Source organism: Mustela lutreola, chromosome 1, assembly GCF_030435805.1.
Source record: "Mustela lutreola isolate mMusLut2 chromosome 1, mMusLut2.pri, whole genome shotgun sequence".
NCBI classification, from domain to species: domain Eukaryota; kingdom Metazoa; phylum Chordata; class Mammalia; order Carnivora; family Mustelidae; genus Mustela; species Mustela lutreola.
Window position 1 is genome coordinate 63,722,112 of NC_081290.1, and position 23,307 is coordinate 63,745,418.

Here is a 23,307-nt window from a genome sequence, read left to right on the forward strand (position 1 = left end):
GGAGGCACCAACAAACTGTCATGGATGCTTACTTCCCACAGTGTCTTCTGGTGGCAGCCCATCTCACTCTATGAACTGCTGTCCTGATTTCCTTCCCCTCTGTCCATCCACTGTTGGGCTGAGGGCTCGTTCATTTCCTCACACACTTATTCAGCGCCCTCCAAGCACCAGGCTCCATACCACACAGTGGGAAGGTGGCAGATACAATCTGTTTTCTACCCATGTCCCCTCCCCCTTGCTGTTTCAGTGTCCACTAGCCAAAGATCCATCAGCCAATACCTACGCTCCTTTCCCTAAAGGCTTGTGCTGGCCTTCGAAGCCCATGCCAGGGAAATAACGTCACCCTTTGTCCGGGCCCCTGTGGGAATTCTGACAATACTGACTCCCTCGGTGGCCCTCCATCTTGTTCATGTTCTCTCTTCAAGCTATGTGTTCCGGGGCCCTCGGAGATGAAGATACATACCTTGGAAATGCCCACCAATGTTGGAAGGGGGAGGCTTGTTTAGGCACTCTGTAAATTTGTTAAAGATAGCATGATCTCTCCCACTCCTGAAGCACAGACGGTGCCTTGAGATCTAATGAAAGGGTAGCTGTCAATTAGGTGCATGCAAACCCTTGGAGGAAGTGGGTCCTCTGCTCTCACTAAAATGCCCTCTGCACCACCCCTCACTCTATACAATCTGTGGACTAAGGCCTGGACTTTGTGAGGCTAGCTGCAGAGCATCTAGATCAACCCCAACCTTATCACCTAAGTTATCCTAAATAAAAGTCTGTGTAAATGGTATGGAGTTGCCTGCTTCGTTCTCTGGTCTCCAAGTGTCTTCTCAGTGGGGAGAACAGTCCTTCCTCCCCCACCTTCTAACAGCTCCATCGCCCCCATGTCCTTGACCGATGACCAGTGGTGTATGATATATATCCCAGCTCCTTCCCTCCTTAGGTGGGATGACTCTGAGGCTATTTTCCTACTCTCCGCTGAGTACCTGGGCAAGGTGAAGCTCCAGGGGCCCAGAGTGGTAACATGACCAGCTGCCTTCCCTTCCTGCCTCACCTCCTGACCCCACACAAATACTTCCTGGGATCAGTCCCCATATAAACTACTTGCATTTGGACTCTGGGCCTAGGATGTGCTTCCGTGGGAACCCAAACCAAAACAGGAATAGAGAGATTAAGACATTCACAGATGAGCCCAAGAAATTAAGAGGTGTACTATGTGGGGTCTACAGAAGCTAGCACAGGAACCGAGAGAGAGACGGCTCCCAGCCCAGCCAGAACTATGCTCACTGAAGGGCAGAGAGGATCAAAAAAGCCTCCGGTGTGAGTGTGGTGAGCTCATGCTCTCAGGGAATGCTGAGTCACTGGGTTGACTGGGCCTGAGGTAAGAAGTAGACAGTGGTAGCAGAGGTTGGCAGAAGCCGGCCAAGGGGGCTTCCCAAGCCAGGCTGAAGGACCTGGTCTCCCCATGAGGACAAAGTAAGCCAAAGATCTTTCAGCAGGGAGTGTGGACCAGGACCTGAATTAGCGTGGCATGCATGCAGAGTTGGCAACACCGACAGTGCTCAGGGATTCAGTCAGACTGCAGGGACACTCAACCCTGGCCACCTTCTGGAATCCTCCAGGGAGCTTTAAAAATGACTAATGATAAGGGCACACCCTGGGGCCATCCAGTCAGACTCTCTGCGGGTTAAGCCTGGAGATGAGCATGTGTCATTTCCCCAGGGATTGGGACATTCATCCAAGGCTGAGACCCACTGAACTGGAGGACAAATGTCAGCCTCACGTCTGCTGTCAACCCAACTACATTCCAGGAACACAACGCACATGGAGACTCACCCCATGTCTGGTGAGCAGGCTTCCCTTCAAACACTGATATCGAGCCGTGAAGAAAAGCGTGACCCAGGTCAGCACAAAGGAGACAATGGAGGCTGCGAAGAATCCTGCCGCATGAAGGCCATGGTTTGGGACGACCTAGGGGATGAGAGAGGGAGAGGGGTACTTGTCTGTAGTCACGCTTCACATCTTTCAGTCAGGTCCTAAGGAAGAGTTACAGCAGAAGCAGCAGAGAGACTGGCCTGGCTTTGGACCGGGCTCATCCCACTGGCTGAGACTGTCTCGCCCTGATACCATCGCTGGACTTCTCAGAGTCTGTTTCCCTATAGCGTGGCTTCCACGCAGTGCGTCTGGAGCACCGAGCAGGACAATCACTGCCCAGGAGCCCAGCATGGTGGACCATCCACCCCGAGCTTGGCAGACGCAGGCACCCCAGAACACTACGTTTTGGAATCCATCTGTAACAAACTTAATGCGCACTAGGGACCCATGAGCTGTTTCGAGTCAGGGTCAGAATCTGTAGTGTTCTTTCCTTCTCCCCACACCATGTGCTCCCCCTTCCCAAGAGCACTGCAGAGGCAACCCGCGGCCCATGCTGGCCTTCAGGTCCATGCTGGAGGAGGCACGAGGCAGGGGAGCCTCCCACAGTCAGAGGCGGTTGGCTGCCAAGCGACCCGTCAGCTTGCCTTAACACGCCCAGCCCTCTCTCATGCCTCAGAGGCACCCCTGGGTTCTGGCCCACGAGAGCCTGGGACAAACGTGCATCCCTGACAGGCTGGGAGCAGTGGGCATCGGACAGCTGTGAGAAGCTGACTGAGTCCTAGAGGTTGTGCCTTCAGCTCCTCCCTCCACCACCGCCTCCGGTTCGAGACCACAGGAGCCTCTGGCATCTGACAAGCACTCCGTATGGGTCAGATGCAGGACTGCGCTCACACTGACACATGCATCTGAACCAGGAGGACTTGTGGAAACATGCGTCCCTGTGCCCCACTCTGAACTTCTGATTCACTAGACCTGGGCATAGGGCCTCATCGGGAGTGGCTTTTCCTAGTTCTGAGCTGCTGAGCTGTTTGTCTGAGGAACACACAGAATGGCTAGGTTAAGGGTTTCACAAGATTTTTTTTTTTTTAAGATTTTTTTTTTTTTTTTTTTTTTGACAGAGAGAAATTACAAGTACACTGAGAGGCAGGCAGAGAGAGAGAGAAGGAAGCAGGCTCCCTGCTGAGCAGAGAGCCCGATGCGGGACTCGATCCCAGGACCCTGAGATCATGACCTGAGCGGAAGGCAGCGGCTTAACCCACTGAGCCACCCAGGCACCCCGGGTTTCACAAGATTTAACATCTTGAATTCTCCCAAAGACACTTGGATCCAAACAAGGAGCTCTAGATTTTTAATCCTACAGATTTGGATGGAAATGCCACCTCTGTCATAACAGCTGTGATACCCTGGGTGAGCGACTTGACCTCCAGCAACCTCACTTCTCTCATCTGTAAAATGGGGATAAAAATACCTCCTAGAGGGGCGCCTGTGTAGCTCAGTGGGTTAAGCCTCTGCCTTTGGCTCAGGTCATGGCCTCAAGTCCTGCAGCAGGCTCTCTGCTCAGCAGGGAGCCTGCCTCCCCTCCCCCCCGCCACCTCTGCCTGCCTCTCTGCCTACTTGTGATCTCTGTCTGTCAAATAAATAAATAAATAAAATCTTTAAAAAAACATACCTCCTAGAATCAAGATTAAACAGAATAGTGATAAAGAGATTAGTGCAAAGCTTGGCTCATTTATTAATCAACAATTATTTACTGAGTATTTGCTGTCTGCCGAGCTGGTGGTGAGTGAGTCTTGCTGCTCGTGAGTCGGGGTTCTTCCTCCCTTGGTGTGATGATACTGGGTGTGTGGTTACTGACTGGGTCTGACCTAGGTCCACCTCCTGTTCACAGGTAAGGGGGACTGCAAACAGCAGAGTGGGTGAAGCTTGGGCTCAGGACCCAGACCCTCTGGGTGCGGCACCATCTCTGGCCTATTGGTTATACAGTATTGGTCAGATGAGTTCATCTCTCTTTGCCTCTGCTCCTTCCCTTGTAAACTGAGTCAGTAGCCCTCCAAAGGTCGTACGGAGGATTAAACAAGAATATGAATGAAGTTGAATGAAGTCACTAAAAGAGCATCTGTCTTTTAATACTTGCTCACTAAACACCAGTGATTCTTGCCATGTCTTCCTTTATGGGCCATGTAAACAAAGGCAACTCCTTTGGGACAGTAATGGAGAAGCTATATGGTGGCGATGAGTCATTTTACCAGAAGGTGGCCTCAAAAGCAGACCTGGACTGAGAGCCTCACATTTTGATAACACTTTTCATCCCTTCCATGTGCCCAAGATGATTTTCCATTTATTTGTGTTTTCTTTAGTTTCCCCCAGCAGGGTTTTGTAGTTTTCAGTGTACAACACTTTCACCTCCTGATTAAGTTTATTCCTAATTATTTTATTCTCTTTGATGTGAAGCATAATGGCCAGCCATTTAGCCTGACAAGGGACGCTCAGACAGGCAATGCTTGCTCCAGAGTTCCCTGCCAGGTGCGGCTTTGTTAGCTCAGATCACAACTTGCACAGTCTTCTCTTGCCCAATCCTGCTTCCTCATTCTTCCCTTCATGGGTGATCACTGGTTGTGTTGGGGGAGGGGCAAACCACCCCAAGTTGGATGATTCACCAGGAGGACCCAGAGGTTGGCCTAAAGTCATTCTCATTGCTCTGAGTTATTACAGGGAGAAGACACAGAGCAAAATCAGGACAGGGAAAAGGCACAGAGGATTAAATCCTGAAGAAAGCAGAAGCAAGCTTCCAGAGTCCTCGCCCAAGGCCATCACACAAGACTTGTTTAGTTCCTCCAGCAACGGGTATAACAACACAGCAAAGCTCATGAGAGACTCAGTGCCCAAGGCTTTGATCCAGGACTGGTCCGTTAGGCACCCTCTCCCTAGCAGGTACCAGTTCCAAACTCCCAGAATGAAAGCAGGCCTGAAGAATAAAATGTATTGTTTATAACACATTTATATACATTTACTTGTATTTATTTATATTTGTAATATGATAGCTTCAACACAGTGAGCCACTCTTAACAGTTTGGGGAATCATGGCAACTATTCTGAATTCCAAGTTCTCACACATTTGCCAAGGGCTAATCTTGCAAGCAGGCCATCTCAGGCCAGATATATTAACTCTTTTCTGCACACTAGTAAACATATTATACCCCAAACTCTGTCTCAGCATCTGCTTCTGGAGAAGCCAGTCTGTGACTAGTTTAATTAGGAATGGCTATAGATTATGAGAACATTAAATGTATTACTTAGGGGCTAGAAGACAACAAAAGCAGGCCTGGTTCCTGTGAGAACAATGCAGGCTATAGTCCAGCTTAAATTTGTCTCACAGACCAACAAGGCCTACCTGACCTTCAAGACAGTCAAAGCCAAGTAAAGTCAGAAACAGGAGCTTCAGTCCATATATTGGAACCTGAACCAAAGAGCAATGGCACATATGACTTTTTTTGGCTATTGATTAATCAACCTTGGTTCAAAGATGCTTTTATCAAATACAGTTAGGGAAATAGTTCTGTTTCCATATTTGAATATCCTCTTGATTCTAAATATTACATTTTAATTAACACCAAAATGACATGCAATTTCTCCACTTGTGCTGGAAATAGCCGTCTGTGCCCTGATAGGTATAGCTACCAGATAAGAAACAAACAAACAAACAAACAAACAACACATTGTATAAATATGAATAACCGCACAGAGGTTACATTAAAATATTGATGGAAAGGAAACAAAAAGATCTGTGTCCAAAAAAAACAAAGGGGATATTGATGAGCAATTTGTTTTTAGGATTCCTCTTTCACAGAAGGTAAGTGCTTCTTTTTTTCCAGCTTTACCAAGAATAATGGGGAGATACAGGGAATTAGTGGCATCTCATCACCCAAAACACGCTAGTCCCTAGGCCATTGCTCTTTGATTCAGGTTCAAATATATGGACAGAAGCTCCTGTTTCTGACTTTACTTGGCTTTGATTGTCTTGAAGGTCAGGTAGGTCTTGTTGGTCTGTGAGACAGATTTAACCTGGACTAGGTGCATGTGATGGGTTTAATTGTGTCTTCCAAAAAGATACGCTGAAGTCTTAACCCACAATACCTATAAATGTGGCCATATTTGGAAATAAGGTCTTTGCAAATGCAATCAAGTTGAATTCATATTGGATTAGGGTAGGTCCTAAATTGAATGAATGTTCCCTAAAAGGACAGGGAAATGTGGAGGCAGATTCACACACAGGGACACCCACGTGACCATGGAGGCAAAGATTGGAGTGATGTAGGTGCAACCAAAGAAGGATTCCCAGGAGCCATCAGAAGTTAGGAAGAGGAAAATCTCTGTCAATACCCTAATTTCAGACTTCTCACCTTCCGAACTGTGACAGAATAAGATTCTGTTATTCTAAGCTCCCCAGTTTGTGATGATTTGTTATGGAAGCCCCAGAAAACTAACACAGTATGATACATGTCTTGCCTCATTCGACCTTCAGCAATCCTATGGGGTATGTACTATCCCCAGTCTATTGATAGGTAAATGTAGATGGAAAGAGATTAAAAAATCAAAGTCCGGGGCACCTGGGTGACTCAGTGGGTTAAGCCGCTGCCTTCGGCTCAGGTCATGATCTCAGGGTCCTGGGATCGAGGCCCGCATCGGGCTCTCTGCTCAGCAGGGAGCCTGCTTCCCTCTCTCTCTCTCTGCCTGCCTCTCCGACTACTTGTGATTTCTCTCTGTCAAATAAATAAATAAAATCTTTAAAAAAAAAAAAATCAAAGTCCATAGTTGAAAAACCAGACCTAGCCCTGCTGGACTCCCAAGTCCATGTTCTCCACCCATTAGATCACACTGCTTTTATCCAGGGAGTTGTGTGGCTTTCTAAAAACATTTTTAGTCCCAACCTCCCATACCTGCCTGACTGATGAGAACCAGAAACAAAGACTAGAACAGCATTACACGCAGGGAGGTAGAAAGGTAGAAACTGTACTATAAAATGTAGAAACAGATTCCTCTGTCTTCTCCTTTCCTACTTCATGAAGAAGAGCTGGTCAGCTAGGTCAGGCCACCATGCTTGTCTCCCTCTTCCCACCTCCACCTTCTCTGAATCTCCACCTGAAGTCTAGCCTTCCTCTGGCCATGCACGTGGCCAAGAGAATTTGAAGAGTAGAGGCAATGCGGCAGGTCACTGGGAACAGGACCTGTCACTGAGGCAGGAATGAATGACTGTTATCTAGGAAGAGGCCAAAGGTAGGGTAAGCTTTTCCAGATCCTGCTATCTTTCTCCCTTCTGTATTGCAATCCTTACTTTCTGATACCAAGTAATAAGTGCATGTAGGTAGAGACTGCCTGCTTGGGGCAGGTCCACTCATAACTCTTTCTTCTTTCAATCTGCATTTATCAGTATCCGTGTTGCTAAATTAAGCTAGGTCTTGCTCCCCTGATCTGCCCAAAATGCCTCTGTTATTCAAATTTCCTCCTCCATGGAAATGGCTAAAAGAGAGTAAAATCTTAAGATGTAGCTTTATGGGAAGAAGGAGGCTCCATATAATCACTACCACCATTATCATCCTTATCACCTTCACCACAATCACCACCGTCATGACTATCACCATCATCCTCACGATCACATCACCATCCTCATCATCACAGCTGACACATACTGAGCAGACACTAAGCACCAAAGGTGGTTCCAAGTGCTTTACATGCATTAATCCATTTAATTCTCACAATACCATAACTCGGCACTGCTTTAGTCTATATTTTACAAATTAGAACACAAAAGTACTAAGACATTAAATAAATGGCCAAAGATCACAGAGCTAGTCAATAATGAACCTGGGTTTCACACCCAGCAGCCAGGGCTAGTAACCCTCATACCACAGCTGCCTCTCTGGGGCTTGGGCTCCAGCCTGGCCTTTTACCAGCAGCCCTGCATTGGGTCATCAGGGTCTTGGACCACTGTGGACATTGTGATTCCTATTCTGAGTAGAGAGCTCACTCTTCTAGCCTGACTGGTAAGGGCAGATTTTAAAAATCTCCCAGTGTCGGGGCGCCTGGGTGGCTCAGTGGATTAAGCCTCTACCTTCAGCTCAGGTCATGATCTCAGGGTCCTGGGACTGAGCTCCACATCGGGCTCTCTGCTGGGCAGAGAGCCTGCTTCCCCCTCTGCCTCTGCCTACCTCTCTGCCTACTTGTGATCTCTCTGTCAAATAAATAAATAAAATCTTAAAAAAAAAAATCTCCCAGTGTCTGGCCAAAAGTTTTCACAATCCATTCTTTAAAACTACCCTTAACCATCAATATCTTTACTGAACTTCTGCCAGAGGCCAGGCCTTCCTCCTTTTTTAGTCTTTGAAACAGTACTTTGAACTCAGAATTCTTACATCCATTTCATATGTGCAGAAACCAAGCTTTGCTGTAAGTGTGTTTGCTGAAACTCTCTATTTAAATGGGCTACTAGAATTGACTCAGTGTTTGGATGTAGTGAACTTTCTTGACATCTAATTCATTCAGTGAGCCCAGGGCTGCATGCTGGAAGGACAAGGGGGAAACAGATCCAGGTCCTGCTCTGTGGACCTCACAATCCTGCAGAAAAACATACAAGTAAGCAGGCTGAAGTGACACGGTGTGAATGGGGTGAGGCTGGAGAAGCCTGGAGGAGTGAGGCTGGGAGGAGGGGAAGCCCTTAACCTGGCTCAAAGGACAAAGGAAGCTTTCCATGAGGTGACCCAGGGGCGGGGGAGAATGATCGGGGAGGAGGGCAAGCCGGGCAGAGGGAGGAGCAGGAGCAGCACACACAGGTGGAGGAGATGTAGCCCAGGTCCCAAAGGACCTTCAAGGGCAGGTTAGTGATTCCAGACATCATCCTAAGGGTTTGTGGGGTGCTCAATGCAGGGTTTGAAGCCAGGAAGTCACATGGTCAGATGAGTATCACAGAAAGTTAAATCTGGCTACTTCATGGCATCAGCCTGGAGGACAAACTAGATATGAGCTAAGGAAGAAAGGATGAGGACGTGAACCAAGGTCGTGGCAAGCGGTAAGACATGCTAGTAAAGACAGAGGCTCTACTTAGGATTCAGCTATCAGGTCTACCCCTACCACAGGGTGGAACCCTTCTGTAAGCTGCAATTTCCCGTCTATAAACTGAGGATTACAACAGTGCCTATGGTTCCTTGCTAAATTAAACACAGAATTACCATACAACCCAGCAATCCACTCATGGGTGTATACCGCAAAGAACGGAAAAACAGGTGTTCAAACGAAAATCTGTACTTGAATGTTCACAGGGGCACTATTCACAATAGCAGAAGATGGGGAAAGCCCAGAGGTCCTACCACCTAATGAACAGATGAAGAAAATGTGGTCCACGCCTACAAGGAATAAGATTCACCCATAAAAAGGAAGTACCAATAAACAGGACAATATAGACAAACCTTGAAAATACCACACTTAGGGGGCACCTGGGTGGCTCAGTGGGTTAAAGCCTCTGCCTTCGGCTCAGGTCATGATCCCAGGGGCCTGGGATCGAGCCCCACATCAGGCTCTCTGCTCGACGGGGAGCCTGCTTCCTCCTCTCTCCGCCTGCCTCTCTGCCTACTTGTGATCTCTGTCTGTCGAATAAACAAATAAAATCTTTAAAAAAAAAAAAAAAAAGAAAAGAAAATACCACACTTAGGAAAGAAGTTGGCCACAAAAGGCCACATTGCATTATATGAAATGACCTGAACAGGCAAATCTGTAGAGATGGAAGGCAGATTAGTGGTTGCCAGAGGCTGGGGGTAGACAGTGGTGCTTGACTGCTTGACACTGAGTATGCTAAATGTCGATAATGGTAAATTTCACATGTGTGTTCTTTACTACATGCACAAGGTAGGACCTACTAGCTAGGCGTGCAGGACACAGAGATCAGTCAGTAAATCTGAGCTGCTATTTATTACTATTACTTTTGGCAAGCTGGAGGGAAGGGCAGAAATTAGAGGAACATTTAGGAGACACAGTCTACAGGATCCAGTGACTGAGCATGAAATGAATGTGTGGGATGCCAGAGATAGAAGCCAGAAATGTCCCTGGATGTCTCACTGGGGAGGCTGGGTGCTGGACACCCCCAGCACAGGAACAGGTGCAAAAATTTAAGCATTTGGACCCTAGAAAGCCCCAAGTTAATCATACTTTTGAGATTTCCTCCAGAAATCTTGCAGCCAAATTTCACTGATAAGCATTATAAGTAGAGATTTCAAAGAGCCTATTTACCATAAACTTCACGAACAAAAGAATAAGGAAAGAGAACTGGCTCAGTTATTCCAGCCTCCTCATCCCCAGGCCCTAACTTTCCTGCTTGTCTCTGACAAAGAATCATGTGCTATTACCATCTCTTTAATCATGTATTAGCTAAGAGCTGATTTCTTTGATGAGTTCTATCACTGCATTTATGAAGAGCAATGCTGAACCAAAAAAAAAAAAAAAAAAAAAAAAAAAGCCTTTCAAAAGGAATGCTTTCTATGCTTATAATCCAACAGCAAGTTACAAAAGAATGAGGAGGAGTTGTTTATACAGTTTGATTTCAATTAGATAATAAATAAACCCACAGAGTTGTAGAAGCAAGAAACCAACATGTCGGTAATAGTCCTCCAGTGGTGGGATTATGAGGTAATGTTATTTTATTCTTCCAGCTTTCTCTGTGGTTGTGTGATATAGAGCAGGCATTTCCTCTAAAAGTCCACAACGGACATCTATTAAATCCTACCCACCTACCCCCCCAAAGACAAAAAAAAGGTTGTAGAAAAGAGAAGACCATACAGAACTTCTCTGGAAGAGATTTCAAAAGTAATTTCGTTGAAATCCTTCACTTTAAGTTTAAAGATCCAAGAAGTACAGGGGGTCCGTGGTTTGTGGACCTTTGTCACACAGCCCTTGAGGGCAAATTTTCTCTGGGCTTCCCAGCTGACAATCCTGAAAGGGGGGGGGGGGCAGTTAGGAGTAATCACCGGTAGAGGGAATCACACTTCTTAATGGAGATTTGCTAAGGTACCAGTGTCCTAAAGAAGTGGATTTGAGAAAAAATTGCACAGCTTGACCCTGTTCCTTAATGCTATCTTCAGCTTCAGGACCCTGGCCAGTTCCCACAGCCTCTCCAGATCTGATTTTTTCAATGAAAAAGTCAAACTAAAGCATCTGTAAAGTCTTCCAGGGCAAAAATTCTGCTATCACAAGAATGTATTAAATGCCAACCAGGAGTCTAACTCAATGTCACAGAATGGCAAGGTTTATCAGGAGTCCCAGCAGCATGGGATCCCAGCCAAGGGTGGGACCAGAACGCCTGGGGCAGAGTCAGGAACCACAGAGGTGCAGAGGTTGGTTAGGCTACTGCAGGACGTTCTCCACAGCACAGGTAAAAATAGAACAGCATATGCAAAACTGGAGAAGTGTGGAAAACAGAGGGACCCAACAGCACCAGGAGACAGCAGAGGCCAACTTTTCTGATGGCTCCTGTATATTAACCTGAGGTAATTGGGCTGAATCCAGCAGGCAATAGGGAGTCCCTCCAGAAAAGGAAAAGCAAGCAGGTTTATGTTTTAGAAAGATGATGATGGCGTGGATGTGGGGCTACAGGAGCTTAGGGCTGAACAGGCAGGAGGTTGGTGCAGTAATCCACACAAGAGGTAACACAGGGAAAGTAGACGTGATGATGTGTGATTGCACACCTCCCATCTTCTGAGCACAAGTCAGCGCCACAAGATTCTGCCCACAGTTACACGCTCCTTCCACTGGGGTCAAGGGAAAACACTGTAAAATTCTGTATTTGAGAAATTCTCATGTCGCATCGCTATCTACTGACACTTCCTTTTTGTTATTAATAGAAGCTCTTAATATATTAAAGAGGTGGATCTTTTTTTATGTCTGTTACAAGTATTTTCCCTAACTTGTCACTTATCTTTCTTAATGCTGTTTTTAAATGTAAAATTTCCAACTATTTGTGTACTCAAATCCATGGTTTTCCTTCGTGGCTTCCTTCATACCATGTGATACTGACCTATATTTACCTTTTAGAAATTGTTTTACCAAGATTTTAATCTGATGAGGGAATTCATCTTTATTTTTCTTCCAAAAGATCCAGCCAGTTGCCCATAAATTTATGAGTGATACATTCTTATCCCATTGATTTGAAATACCATCTTTATTAAATGGAAATCTGTGTACGTACTCTATCCTGTCCCATTGGTCTGGCTTTTCTTGAATTGCAAACTACATTAATGTAGCTTTATAATTCTTTAACACCTCCTAGGGCAAATCTTCCCACATTCTTCTTCATTGTCACAATGTTCGCATCTAGTTTCGGAAATGTATATTTTCAGGTGAAACTCTGATTAATTTGATCAGGTATCTCCCCCCAAATGCTACTAAAATCATTATTGCAACTGCACTGAGCATGAATTTCGGGGATGTAACAGCTGGTTTAAACATCTCTCTCTGGATTAGATCCAAGATCCTTGCTCTCCGGGTCCCTGCCCTGGCACCCAGTCCTTTTGAGGGCACAAGAGGTTGTGGGGAGCTCCAGCCCAATCTAAACACCAGTGTCCAGCATGAACAGTGTGATTCCCCCAGACCCCAGACTCTTCATGCATCAGACAGAAGGGCAAGAGGACCTTGTGATACGAAAAGGGAAGCAGTTTTCTGAGGCCTTGCTTTCCTTGGCTGACACCTGCCAGTTTCACCCTTGGGAAAGTAACAGAAAACAAAGGAGCTGATGGGGTCTCCCAGGGTTCCAAAATCCCAACCCATACAATGGATAGTTAATGGCTTTCCTCCATGTTTTAGCCGCATGACAGAATGTCAGGGGAGTCTCCATCCCCACGCCCTGCTCCTCCTATTCACTCTTGCACTTTCCTAGTGCAATGACATCACCACGCGGGTGCTCAGTAGCCCCGCTAGAACACACAGTAGCTGGCAAGGGACTTGCCTCATCCATACGTGTATCCACTGGTGCCAGGCCCCCAGGAGACCTGGGTTCACGTACAACCACCAGCCCAGCTGGCTCAAACTCGACTTCAGACCTTCGGTGGAATATTCTAGAATACCCTTCCTCCATCTTGAACCATGTCCTTCCTTTCACTACAACCAACTGAATTCTTACCTCCTCCATGAAGCCTGCCATCTACCCAGCACTTTACAGTCAGTATCTGCAGCATGTACGACCTAGATTTGGGGTCACAACCTTGCAAATTCAGTCACGGCAGTTGTGTGTTGACTCCCCCCCCCCTCATTTAAGGTCTCAGTGAGGGCAGGGGGACAGTGGGTTCTGGGTGATCTGAGTCTCCAGGCTGCCCCAAACTCCACTGTGCCCTGGAATCTTGCACTGGGCCTGACTCACACTTACAGCAGTGACCAGACACTGCTCCACTGGGAAGCAATCACCGGCATTGATGACAATCAACAATCAGCTCAATTGAGGGATATTTACCTATCGAGTGCCACCCAGAATGTAAGGCACAGAGTGGAGTGCAAATATGATGTGGACACGCACTCCGGAGCACACAGACCAGCCAGGACGATTGCTGGCTCCTGTCTTTCTGACTCCCCGCCCCTTCCCCCCATAAACCCTCCCCTCGCTACAGCCAGACCTGGATTTTGTTTCCATTTCTTTAGCTCAGGGATTCAGCTCCCCAGTGTAGCCCACTGCCCAAAGACAGGGCCCCAGAGCCAAAGTGCTTGTGTTCAAATCCCGGTTCCAACCCCTATGAGAAAAGCACACATGTGGCATGCCCTGGAGAGCTATCTCCTCAGAGGCCAGCGTGCAAGGCAGGGAGCCTTGGCTGGCATCTAGAAACTCAGATTTCGGGAGGGTTCCCACCATTCCCTGATAAGAGTGGCTCACCGCACCTAACCCATCATGCAAATAATGTAGTTTACACTGAACACACTCCTTGGGTGGTCTGTGCCACGCAAAGGATGCTGTGTGCCCAGCCCCCAAAGAAAGCCCTGGTGCTGGTCTCTGATGAGCTGTGCTGTCACATTCATTGTTCAACAGCTCCGTGCATCCTGTGGGACTCCACCAGGAGAGGACTCTGGAAGCTGGTGCCTGGCATCCTCCAGACTTTGCCCTGTGCACCTCTGCTCTTTGCTGATTGGACTCTGGATCCTTCTTGGTAATAAATCAGCCATGAGTATGACTATGGATGGACTCCTGTGTGTCCTCCCAGTGAATCACAGAGCCTAGGAGTGGTCCTGGGAACCCTGACATGCTAGCCAGGCAATCTTGGGCAAATTACTTGGCCAACGTGTGCCTCGGTTTCCCCATCTATGAAATGATGGTGATTTTAACAAAGAATCTATATCCCAGGATTGTGATGAAGACCACACAATTCAGTGCACGTCAAATGCTTAATGTCTGGCCCCAGCAGATGCTGAAACAATGTGAAATGTGGTTACAAGGTGAGGACACCTTGCCCAGAAAGACGGGCCATCCAGGGAATGAGTCCGACAGCCTCCGACCACACTGGGGGACCCCACACTGCATGGTGGTCTGGGCTACCAAGGCCAGCAGCCACCCCTTCCCCTTGGCCGTGAGGACAGCCAGACACCAACATACCAGAGGCAGGAAAAGGCACACTGGGGGGCGTCTGGGGGCTCAAGCCATTGCTCTTACCTTTATCTTTTCTTCAACTGTTATGGTGAAAAGGGCTTTTAGCTGGGTTCTGTTCTAGAAAAAAAAAAAGAGAGAGAGAGAGAAAACACTTTCGTCAACAGGTGTTGGAGTCTGACACAGAAGGTATCATTGGCTGTATTTGCAACCGGCCATGTCTGGAGCCACAGGAGGCCCTTGACTATTGGGGGCTGGGGCTTGTGAGGGTCTGAAAGTCCCTCCAGGTGGAAAAGTCTGTGGACCTGCAGGTGTCCTCTCCTGGACGCTTATATGAATCCAAATACCAGTTTCCTTAACTGGTAAGAAAGCACAGGCCGTGGGCCCGCTGGTAAAACACCAGGGGGTGGGGTCAGGCCGGACGGGAGCTGAGGACCCATGCCAAAGCTCAGGAAGGAAGCCGTCAGGCCAGCTATCCACACGCGCAGTATCTGAGAAGACACACCAAGAGAACACACTTTGTCTCTGGGATGCAGGTGGAAGATCTCGAAACTGAGAGGCAGTACAAGGCGGTGGTCAGAGCCGGCTGCCTGGGCTCACACTTGGCCCCGTTGCTCACCAGCAGCCTGACCTCAGGCAAGGCACTGACTTCTCTGTGCCTCCGTATTCCCATCTGTAAAACGGGAATCCTATTCAACTCGATACGGTTGCTGTGAGGATTAAATTAGCTAATCTAGAGTCTGGCAGTGTGCCGAAAGTATTCCTGGTATTGGCTGTGGTCGGTGATGGCAGTGGTGGTGCGGTCAGTGTGTATAACCCGGCCTAGAGGCTTGGGGCATGATGTCCAGTGAGCGAGGCAACCCCTGCTCATTCCATCCCGGCTGTGGTCCAGCCAAGGTGCAGCCCCGACCCGAGCCCCACAGTTACCATAGCAGCACTGGGGCAGCCCAAACCCATCACGGGCCAGCAGGACACCATAGCAGAGGCTCTGAAAGGACATAAAAACACTACAAGGCCCTTGTTTAGGGGAAAAAGGAAATTTTTAAAAATATGAGTCTAAAGAAAAAACACATACGAAGCAATCACGTGTCCCCTCCCATTCCTGGATTGTGTCTGTTTGGGGATATTCACGATACCCTGTGAGTTTCAGGGCTGCGGACCCAGCAGCCTGAGGCTGCATTCAGAAGCCCACATTCAATCACATTGTTTGACTCCCTTCTCTCCCTCTGGGCCCCTCCTCCGTGTGTTTTCTGACCCCCAACGTCTAAGCAGAGAGAATCTGCAAGTATGTTATAACTCTTGACTTCATCTCTTCACAAAACAGAAGTCCTCACCCCTGTGCTTCCTACAGAAATTTCAAGGCTTAAGAAACACGTTTGAGATCATGGCCTGAAGTCAGAAAACACCGGCCCAGCGAAATCCAGGGATGCGTGTGTGAGGCAGGCAGGACGTTTCATAATACAGTGCAAGAAGTGATGGCTCTGGGGCTTTCCCTCTCGACCATTCATCGTGTAGGGCCTGTTTTATCCAATCCTGTATGAATCTGGGGTACACAGGCGTGTTTGAGAAAGCAGCTTCCAGATCCAGACACGACGCACGTCTGACAGAACCACCTCTGACTAGACGATTCCTGAGCGTGAACGACAGCCGTCCCCACCCTCACCTGCTGGGGGTCTGTTCCCGGACCAGGTCCGTCCCCAACCTTAGACACACCATTCTTTCCCATACATACATCTCGTTTAACTGTTAGGCACAGTAAGAGACTGACAACAATAACAATAAAACAGAACGATTTTAACAATGCTCCGTGATAAAAGCTGTGGGAACACGATCTCCCACTCGTCCCTCTGTGAAGATCTGCGAGACAAAACGCCTGGTGATGAAACCAAGTGAGATGAAGGGCAAAGGGATGGTGACATCCTCTGAAGTTGCTATTGTCATTCAGACCACACATCAGGAGATCTGTGCTTCCGGACCACAGCCTGAGGTGGGTGGGGGGGTGCTCCTCCCGTCTCCTCTGCTATGCTCACGCAATTCTAAAACTCCAGGAAGAGAAGAGATTGGGGGAGAATCTTCCCACTCCTCTTATTGTTGGGGTGGGGACTGTGAAGCCCATAGAATCGGCACTGCTTCTGAAACTCAGCTGGGCAGTGGTTTCCAGGCACGGCCATGTCAGACCTTACCTCCTCTCTAACGCCAGGATTCCATCCCATCGGACTCGCACCTGTTTAAATCTGTTACTGTTTTCTCTTTTGTCATTTAAGACATCTTGGGACTGAATGACAAGCAGAGCAAACCATTATTCTCATGTACAGACTCAGCCTTGGGTCATTTTCAGCCCCAGATACACTTGATCTTCTACAGGTCATGGAGAAAAGCCTTGCAGTCATCCATGCCACAGTCAAGTCCAACCAGATGAAACAACTTGAGAACAAAGTACAAGAGCTCCTTGTCAACTTCCAACATGTAATCACTCAGCAAGTGCCGGCCTCCCACTCATCTCTCTGGCAAGAGCCAGGTCGGTGCAGTGCTGCTGGTCGACCAGAGCCGGCAAGCAGAGGCCCAGAACACAGGCCAGTGAAGCTTGGAACTCTGGAATCTTCAGGAGGCAGGTGTGCTGTTCACCCTCCATCTGCAGAACTGCCCAGAGAGCCCCTGACGGTTTGGAAAGAGTAGGAAATTGTAGGCCGTTGCACACAGACACATCTCATGTACCCCCACGGAAGACATTGGAGACATTGCCAGAAACATCTCCTTTATGTAGGTGAGAAACCCGAGCTTCAGAGAAATCAAAAACTAAACCTTGCCCAAGATTCCTTAGTTTGCGGACTTGTTCATTCATCTATTCAGCAAATATTTACGGAGCACTGACTGTGCATGGCTCTACTTTTGGCACGGAGAAGGCAGGTGTCCATAGGAAAGATGAGGTCCCTGGTCTCGTGGGGCTAATGGGGGTGGGGGTTTCCTAGGGAAATAAAGTCAGTATAACAGACAGGTGAGACCCCAAGCAAAGGAACAGATGAGGAGGGGTCCTGTAGTGATTAAAGAGCCCCTTCGTGCCTCACTCCCATCCCACCTCCAACCCCCCCACCCTCCCTCCATCCCCCCCACCAGCCTCCTCTATCGCACACACCCGCCTTCCCCAGGTGTTTCAGGATCCTGAAGTCCTAATGTTCTGGCAGGAGGAGGTGGAGGCTTTGGTTTTGTTGAAGTTCTGAGTTTCTACCCTTGGATTCTGACTGTTGCCTTCTCCCCTTCTGATTTTAACTCACTTGGTTTGTGTCCTCCGAAACTGAGACGGTATTTCTTCTGGGTGATTTTTTATCTCTATTTTTGCATCCTTTGTTCTCTGTTCCTGACTTTGTATCTAATTATTTTCCGAGACATTGGTCTCTTCTGACAGTTTAATAGTTTCCTTGTATCTGGTCTTTACCTTTTTGAAATCCTCCTTTTTATCTTGTTTTATCTAGTATTTTTTTCTCTCTTATTGCGGCAGCAATGCCACACACAGATCATTGAGACTTGGGTGGAAGGAGCTCGCAGCTGTGCGGTCCGATTAGGATTCTGTCCTGGGACCAGGGCAGTCGTGCTCTGAGCCTCACTTTCCCCACTGAGTGAAAGGTACTTCCTCCAGAGGCCAAAGTCAGAACAAAATGACCAAAGTAGCTAGAGCATGAGCGCCTTGAGGACAAGGACAGAATCTGCTCCTGCATCCCCAGAATGTGAATGGTGCCGGGCAGGACACACAACGAACCACATTTGACGCATGCACAGATTAAAAGGTGAACAAAACGAAGATACAAACAGTAATTGTGTTACAGGCTGAATCGTGTTCCCGCAGAATCCATATGCCTGGCCCCCAGTACCTCACAGTGCAATGGTATCTGGAGGTGGGGACTTAACAGAGGTGAGTAACCTCAAATGAGGTCACTGGGGGGCCCTGATGCAATCTGACAGGGGTCCTTGTAAGAAGAGGGGATCAGGACACAGACACATACATGAGGTGCCCACATGAGGACACGGGGAGAAGATGCCATCCGCACGCCAAGGAGGGAGGCCTCAGGAAGACCAGCCCTGCTCACACCTTGATCTCAGACTTCCAGCCTCCAGGATCATGAAAACATACATTTCTAGGCTGTGGAACTTCATCAGGGTAGCTCCTAGTGAACTCATACAAATAGAAACTACGGGTTGAGTGCTTATGACATGCAAGGCACTAAAAACAGAATTTAAATCTACTGATATTTTTATGATAATTCTACGTCAGACCCACAAGAGTTAAGGCATTACTAGAGGTCCCACTGAGATGCTAAGGGAGCCAAGTTCACAGCAAAATGTGTGAGATTCCGGGGCCCACCCACTTATCTAGAATTCAGTATCAATGAAGGAAGGAGGGAGGGAAGGAAGGAAGAGAGAAGCTAAGAGACAGTTTCTAAGTATCAAAGCTTCTAGAAGCAGAGTAAGGACGACATACCTGCACTGAGCTCTGAAAGGTGAGCTGGGCAGGAAGCATCAGGACCTCTCCGCTCCCTACTTCTCCAGCCTTGATGGAGGCGGTGTAGCTGACCAAGAAGGAATCTCCCACTGCTCAGAGAGAATGCACATGTGAGTCAAGAGGGGCCCTTCCGCCAGACCCCAGACAAGACCCAGGTCAAAGGAGTCTACCACCACAACCAACATAGCCAGCAAGGGTGCCGCTCAAGTCTTGGGTGCCCACAATGGGGACAGGGAACTGTGCGTGTCAATTCATGGGGTTCCTCTTCTTCACCTGGAAGAGGCTGTCAGCAAGTGTAAGGAGCCAGGAAGGGCCCCCTGCTGCCCCTGGGCTGTCTTCTCTGGGTGCCCCCTCCCCAGCCCATCCAGCACTGCCCACGACTGGGTGGGTCTGTATTCCTGATCCGGGGTATCACTAACTTCCACACTTGGGAAATCCAGAACCTTTCTGTGTTGTTTGGAATCTAGGCAAGGATCTTTTTATTCTCCAATCTTGTTCACACAACTAGGGAGAAGAGCCTTAGATCAGACTTGTGGGCCTCGATGGTCAGACGGACATGAAGCCCTACTTTGACCTCTCTGAGCGGCTGGTTCTGTGAGCATGGTAAGGGGCACCAGGAGGCAGGACCCAGCACTGTAGATTCATGTGGGGTCTCCTTCGCCCACTGGTCTCTAGCTGGCCCTCAACGGCTTCATTACAAAAATTAATCATCTGTATTTAAGGGAAAGCTTCCCTGGTTCAAAGCTCTCCTTGGTAAGAAGTCGGAACTGAAGATCCAGGATCTCTGGAGAAGGCAGCTCTGCTCCCGGACAGGGTCCACACTTAGACCCCAAGGTGAACGAACCGCTGGGAAAGAGAGGAACCCCAGATGTGGAGGGGTGTGGAGGGGCCACCACTGGAGGTTTCTAGCTTTGCAGGAGGCCGCACATGCTTAGCCCCGCTTCCTGGAGGGACCTTGCATCTGATGTTGGAGATGGGTCCTACCCACCTTAAGTCCCAACAGTAGACACTTCCCATGGAGCGGACGTTCTCCTGGGTTCTGGGCACCCGGCAGAGCCCAAGACACTTTGTAAACGAACACCAGAAAGGCCATCTCTGTCATGAATTCTGACAATCACCTCTCACCTCAGCCACTGCGTGTGGAAGTGCAGAAGGCAGGGTCTGGGACATGGCTGCGCCTGACCATAGTGGGACACTGGCTTCTCATCTGCACAGGGCAGTGGTGGGGCTGAGCTTGTGATACTTCCTTATTTTTTTTTAACAGCTTTGAAATAAAACATACATATCACCCAGTCCACCCATTCTAAGTGTGCACTTCGAGGGATTTTGTGCATTGAGAGGTCTTTGAGCACACCGCGGTCTGATTTCAGAACATCTCCATCACTCTCCCCTGCCACGCCAAGGCCTAGGCAACCACTAATCTGGGTTTGGGGGGGGTCAGGGTAGGTAATAATTTGTCTTTCTGGACATCTCTTAGAAATCGAATCATATAATATGTGTTGTCTTTGACTTCTTTCACCGAGCAGATGTTTTCTGAGGTTCCTCTATGTTGTGTGTGAGTCTGTAATTCATTCCTTCGTATCACCAGTTGTCTTCCACTATAGGGACAGACCCAGGATGCTGCTGAAGGGACCCCAACTCCTTCTGGACAGCTGCAAACCTCAGGGTGGGGGGAGTGGCTGGACAGAATAAAATATTGAGAAGAGGGCATATTAACATAATTTGAGCATGTTGGACTTTGGACTTCAAACTTACAAGGGCAAACATGTTGATTCCTTTTGGACTTGAATATACTTGGGTTCCTATTTATAGGGAATTATTTCCTAAGATTTTCATTTCTCCCTGAGAATTTGCAAAAGGGAGGTGGTGGCAGGTCACTGCTGGAAGACCTTTATGCAAATGAACTCAGTGTTGGCCCCTAAGGATGCTGCAAATCTTGTGACCTACCTGGTTGACACGCGCCTTGTTGATTGTGGGGCAAGACTTGACTGAGTGGTATCAGAATCCGAGAATTCCCAGCCTTGGAGGCAGTGTACCCTTTGAGTTATTGGGTAATGCAATGCTTTGTGTCAAAGCCTTCACAGGACAGAAAAACCACCCCTTCTACCCATCAGCAGTCCCTGAGGGACAGACACAGGGGTGAAGGGTGAGTGGTTTGGGGGAACAGGGCTGTCCTGAGTCCTGGCCAAGGCTGATCTCCTTCCCCAGGAGACCAGAAGTGATCTACAGGTTCGTGAGAAGCCCCAGGAGTGTGGAGAACAACACACGAGGTCCTCGGCAGAAGCTCAGGCTCACCACACACCCCTGACGTTTCAGTCCGCGAGCACGGGCGCCCTGCCTGAAATAGGGTGGGCTTCTTCCCAGTGCTCCTCACCAGGCAGCGCACCCCACCTGATGATGGGAGGGACCAACCCACAGGAGTGGGCTGCTGGCTCGGGGTGCCAGCCGGCAATGGCCAGTGGGGGACAAAGCCTATCCCGCTCTGTGGGTCAGAGACTAGGACTGCCTGATCAGCCTAAGCCTGTCCTCCTGCTCTTTCTCCACCTGTAACAGGGGTCAGACCGTAGCCCTCAAATGCTGTCACGTGCTTCATTTCTCAACACATGGAGACCTCCAAAAAAAGTAAAGGAGAAGAGAACACCTGTATTTTCATGCAATGATAAACCGTGAAACTCACAAAGACAGCGTGAGAAAAACAACTGAGATGATTCCACAGTGAAGGTCCTGTGATCGGACCTTACCTGATGCAGTGGCTTGTCACCCCCACAGCCTGTGCGCCAGACCCCCGGCCCCACAGAGAGCCCCGAGGTGGACGGAGGAGACCTCATAGCCTGCGATGCCCAGAGCAGGAAGCAGAGGCTGAGGAGATGTCCTGCATCTGCTCCTCTGGGGAATGAACAGGACACCACTTCCCCTGCAGAGCCATCACCTGTGCTCCATACAAGACACACACACACATACACAAAACCAACCAACAAAATCACTACTACTGATATGGGGACCACTTCTTGGGTCAGGCTTTTCATGAAACAACTCCCCTCTCCTTACAGTCCCATCCTGGAACTGTCACTGTCACCATCCCTGTGGGGCAGAGAAGAGGCTGACACTCTGGGATGTGCAGCGGGCACAAAGCTTGGGGTTGGTAGGGCTTGGCACGCAGCGCTGATCCTAGGCCCCGGGCAGGTGATATGCAGGAAGGCAGGGAAGTGAGGAGCAGGGGAGGGGGGCCTCCCAGGAAGACACCAGGGCCTGAGCAGATGCCGATGGGCAGGGGAGAGTGACAAGTGTGGTCTGTGTGGCAGGAGCGCAGACACTGGGAGTCACTGGGGCTACGAGAGGAGAGAGGCAGGCCTGCTGGACCAGGGGCTGGGAGAGCGTGGGGAGGGCCCCAGGCAGAGCTGGGGCACATGGCCTTGCTCAGTTTCTGCCATGACTCTACGAGGTCCTGACAGTCACACGTCACATCACAAGTTCAGGAAAACTCAGTAATTTCCAGAGGTGACCAGCTCCGAAGTGGCCAAGTGAGGAGTAACATCAAGGTCCATTCGAGATGGAGTGTGTGCTCTGCTCACTCACTTCAGGACGCAGTGGGGGGGATGGGGGATGGTTACTTTTCCATCTTTGAGGGAAGGCCCTGAGGATCTCTTGGCTGGGACATATCCTAGCAGTTTTTACTATGTTGCTTAAACTACCACTGGCAAAGAGGTAGGTGGCTGCCTGTGGGCCAACCTGGTAGCTTCTGTCAAGAGGATGTGGTCAAGCAGGACTCCAAGGCCCTATCTAGGCTCAGAGGGAAAGCGTAGCCTGACTGGTGAGCTACGTGGGCTCCGTGGAGAAGTCAGTCCTGAGCATGTGAGAGTATCCACGACAGCACGAGGGTGACGTGGTCTGTTCCTCTGTCAATGAGACAGGGACTCGGAGTTTAAGAGGTCTCACCCTCCCAAGAAAATGGACAGTCCTGAGGTCATGGTAACAACGAATCCCAGAATTTGTTGACATCTGCTTCATTAACCAATGACAGCTTGCTTCAGGACACACGCCTCCAAAGACAACCGGGGAAGGTGGCACTCAGAACGCTAGCCCCTCGGTGTGGAGGTATTCCAGGGAACGCTCGAGAACACGCACGAAGGTCTCACGCGCACGCTTCCAGGGCCAGTGTCAAACCACTCCCACCTTGAGCAGCTCCCCACAGACAAGCTCTGCATTTCACTCAGGGATGAGAAATCTGGTCTGGTGGTGGACAGAGTTTGGCTATAAACTCTGTTTCTTTATGTCCGGAATTCTTCATAATAAAAATTGATACACTAATAAAAATACTAAAAATACCTATTTCTTAACA

At 48.8% G+C, this 23,307-nt stretch overlaps 1 protein-coding gene across 6 annotated transcripts in view; it reads right to left on the reverse strand.

The window, feature by feature from the left end:
• EVC2 (EvC ciliary complex subunit 2) overlaps positions 1-23,307 on the reverse strand; it is a 117,632-nt gene that overhangs the window by 85,219 nt on the left and 9,106 nt on the right. For all 6 annotated transcript variants that reach the window (XM_059165507.1, XM_059165527.1, XM_059165497.1 and 3 more), the window contains exons 6-8: positions 18,948-19,057; positions 14,540-14,593; positions 1,831-1,965 (exon numbers count right to left, since the gene is read on the reverse strand). In XM_059165507.1, coding sequence (XP_059021490.1) covers positions 1,831-1,965; positions 14,540-14,593; positions 18,948-19,057 — 299 coding nt within the window. The remainder of the gene's footprint in view (positions 1-1,830; positions 1,966-14,539; positions 14,594-18,947; positions 19,058-23,307) is intronic.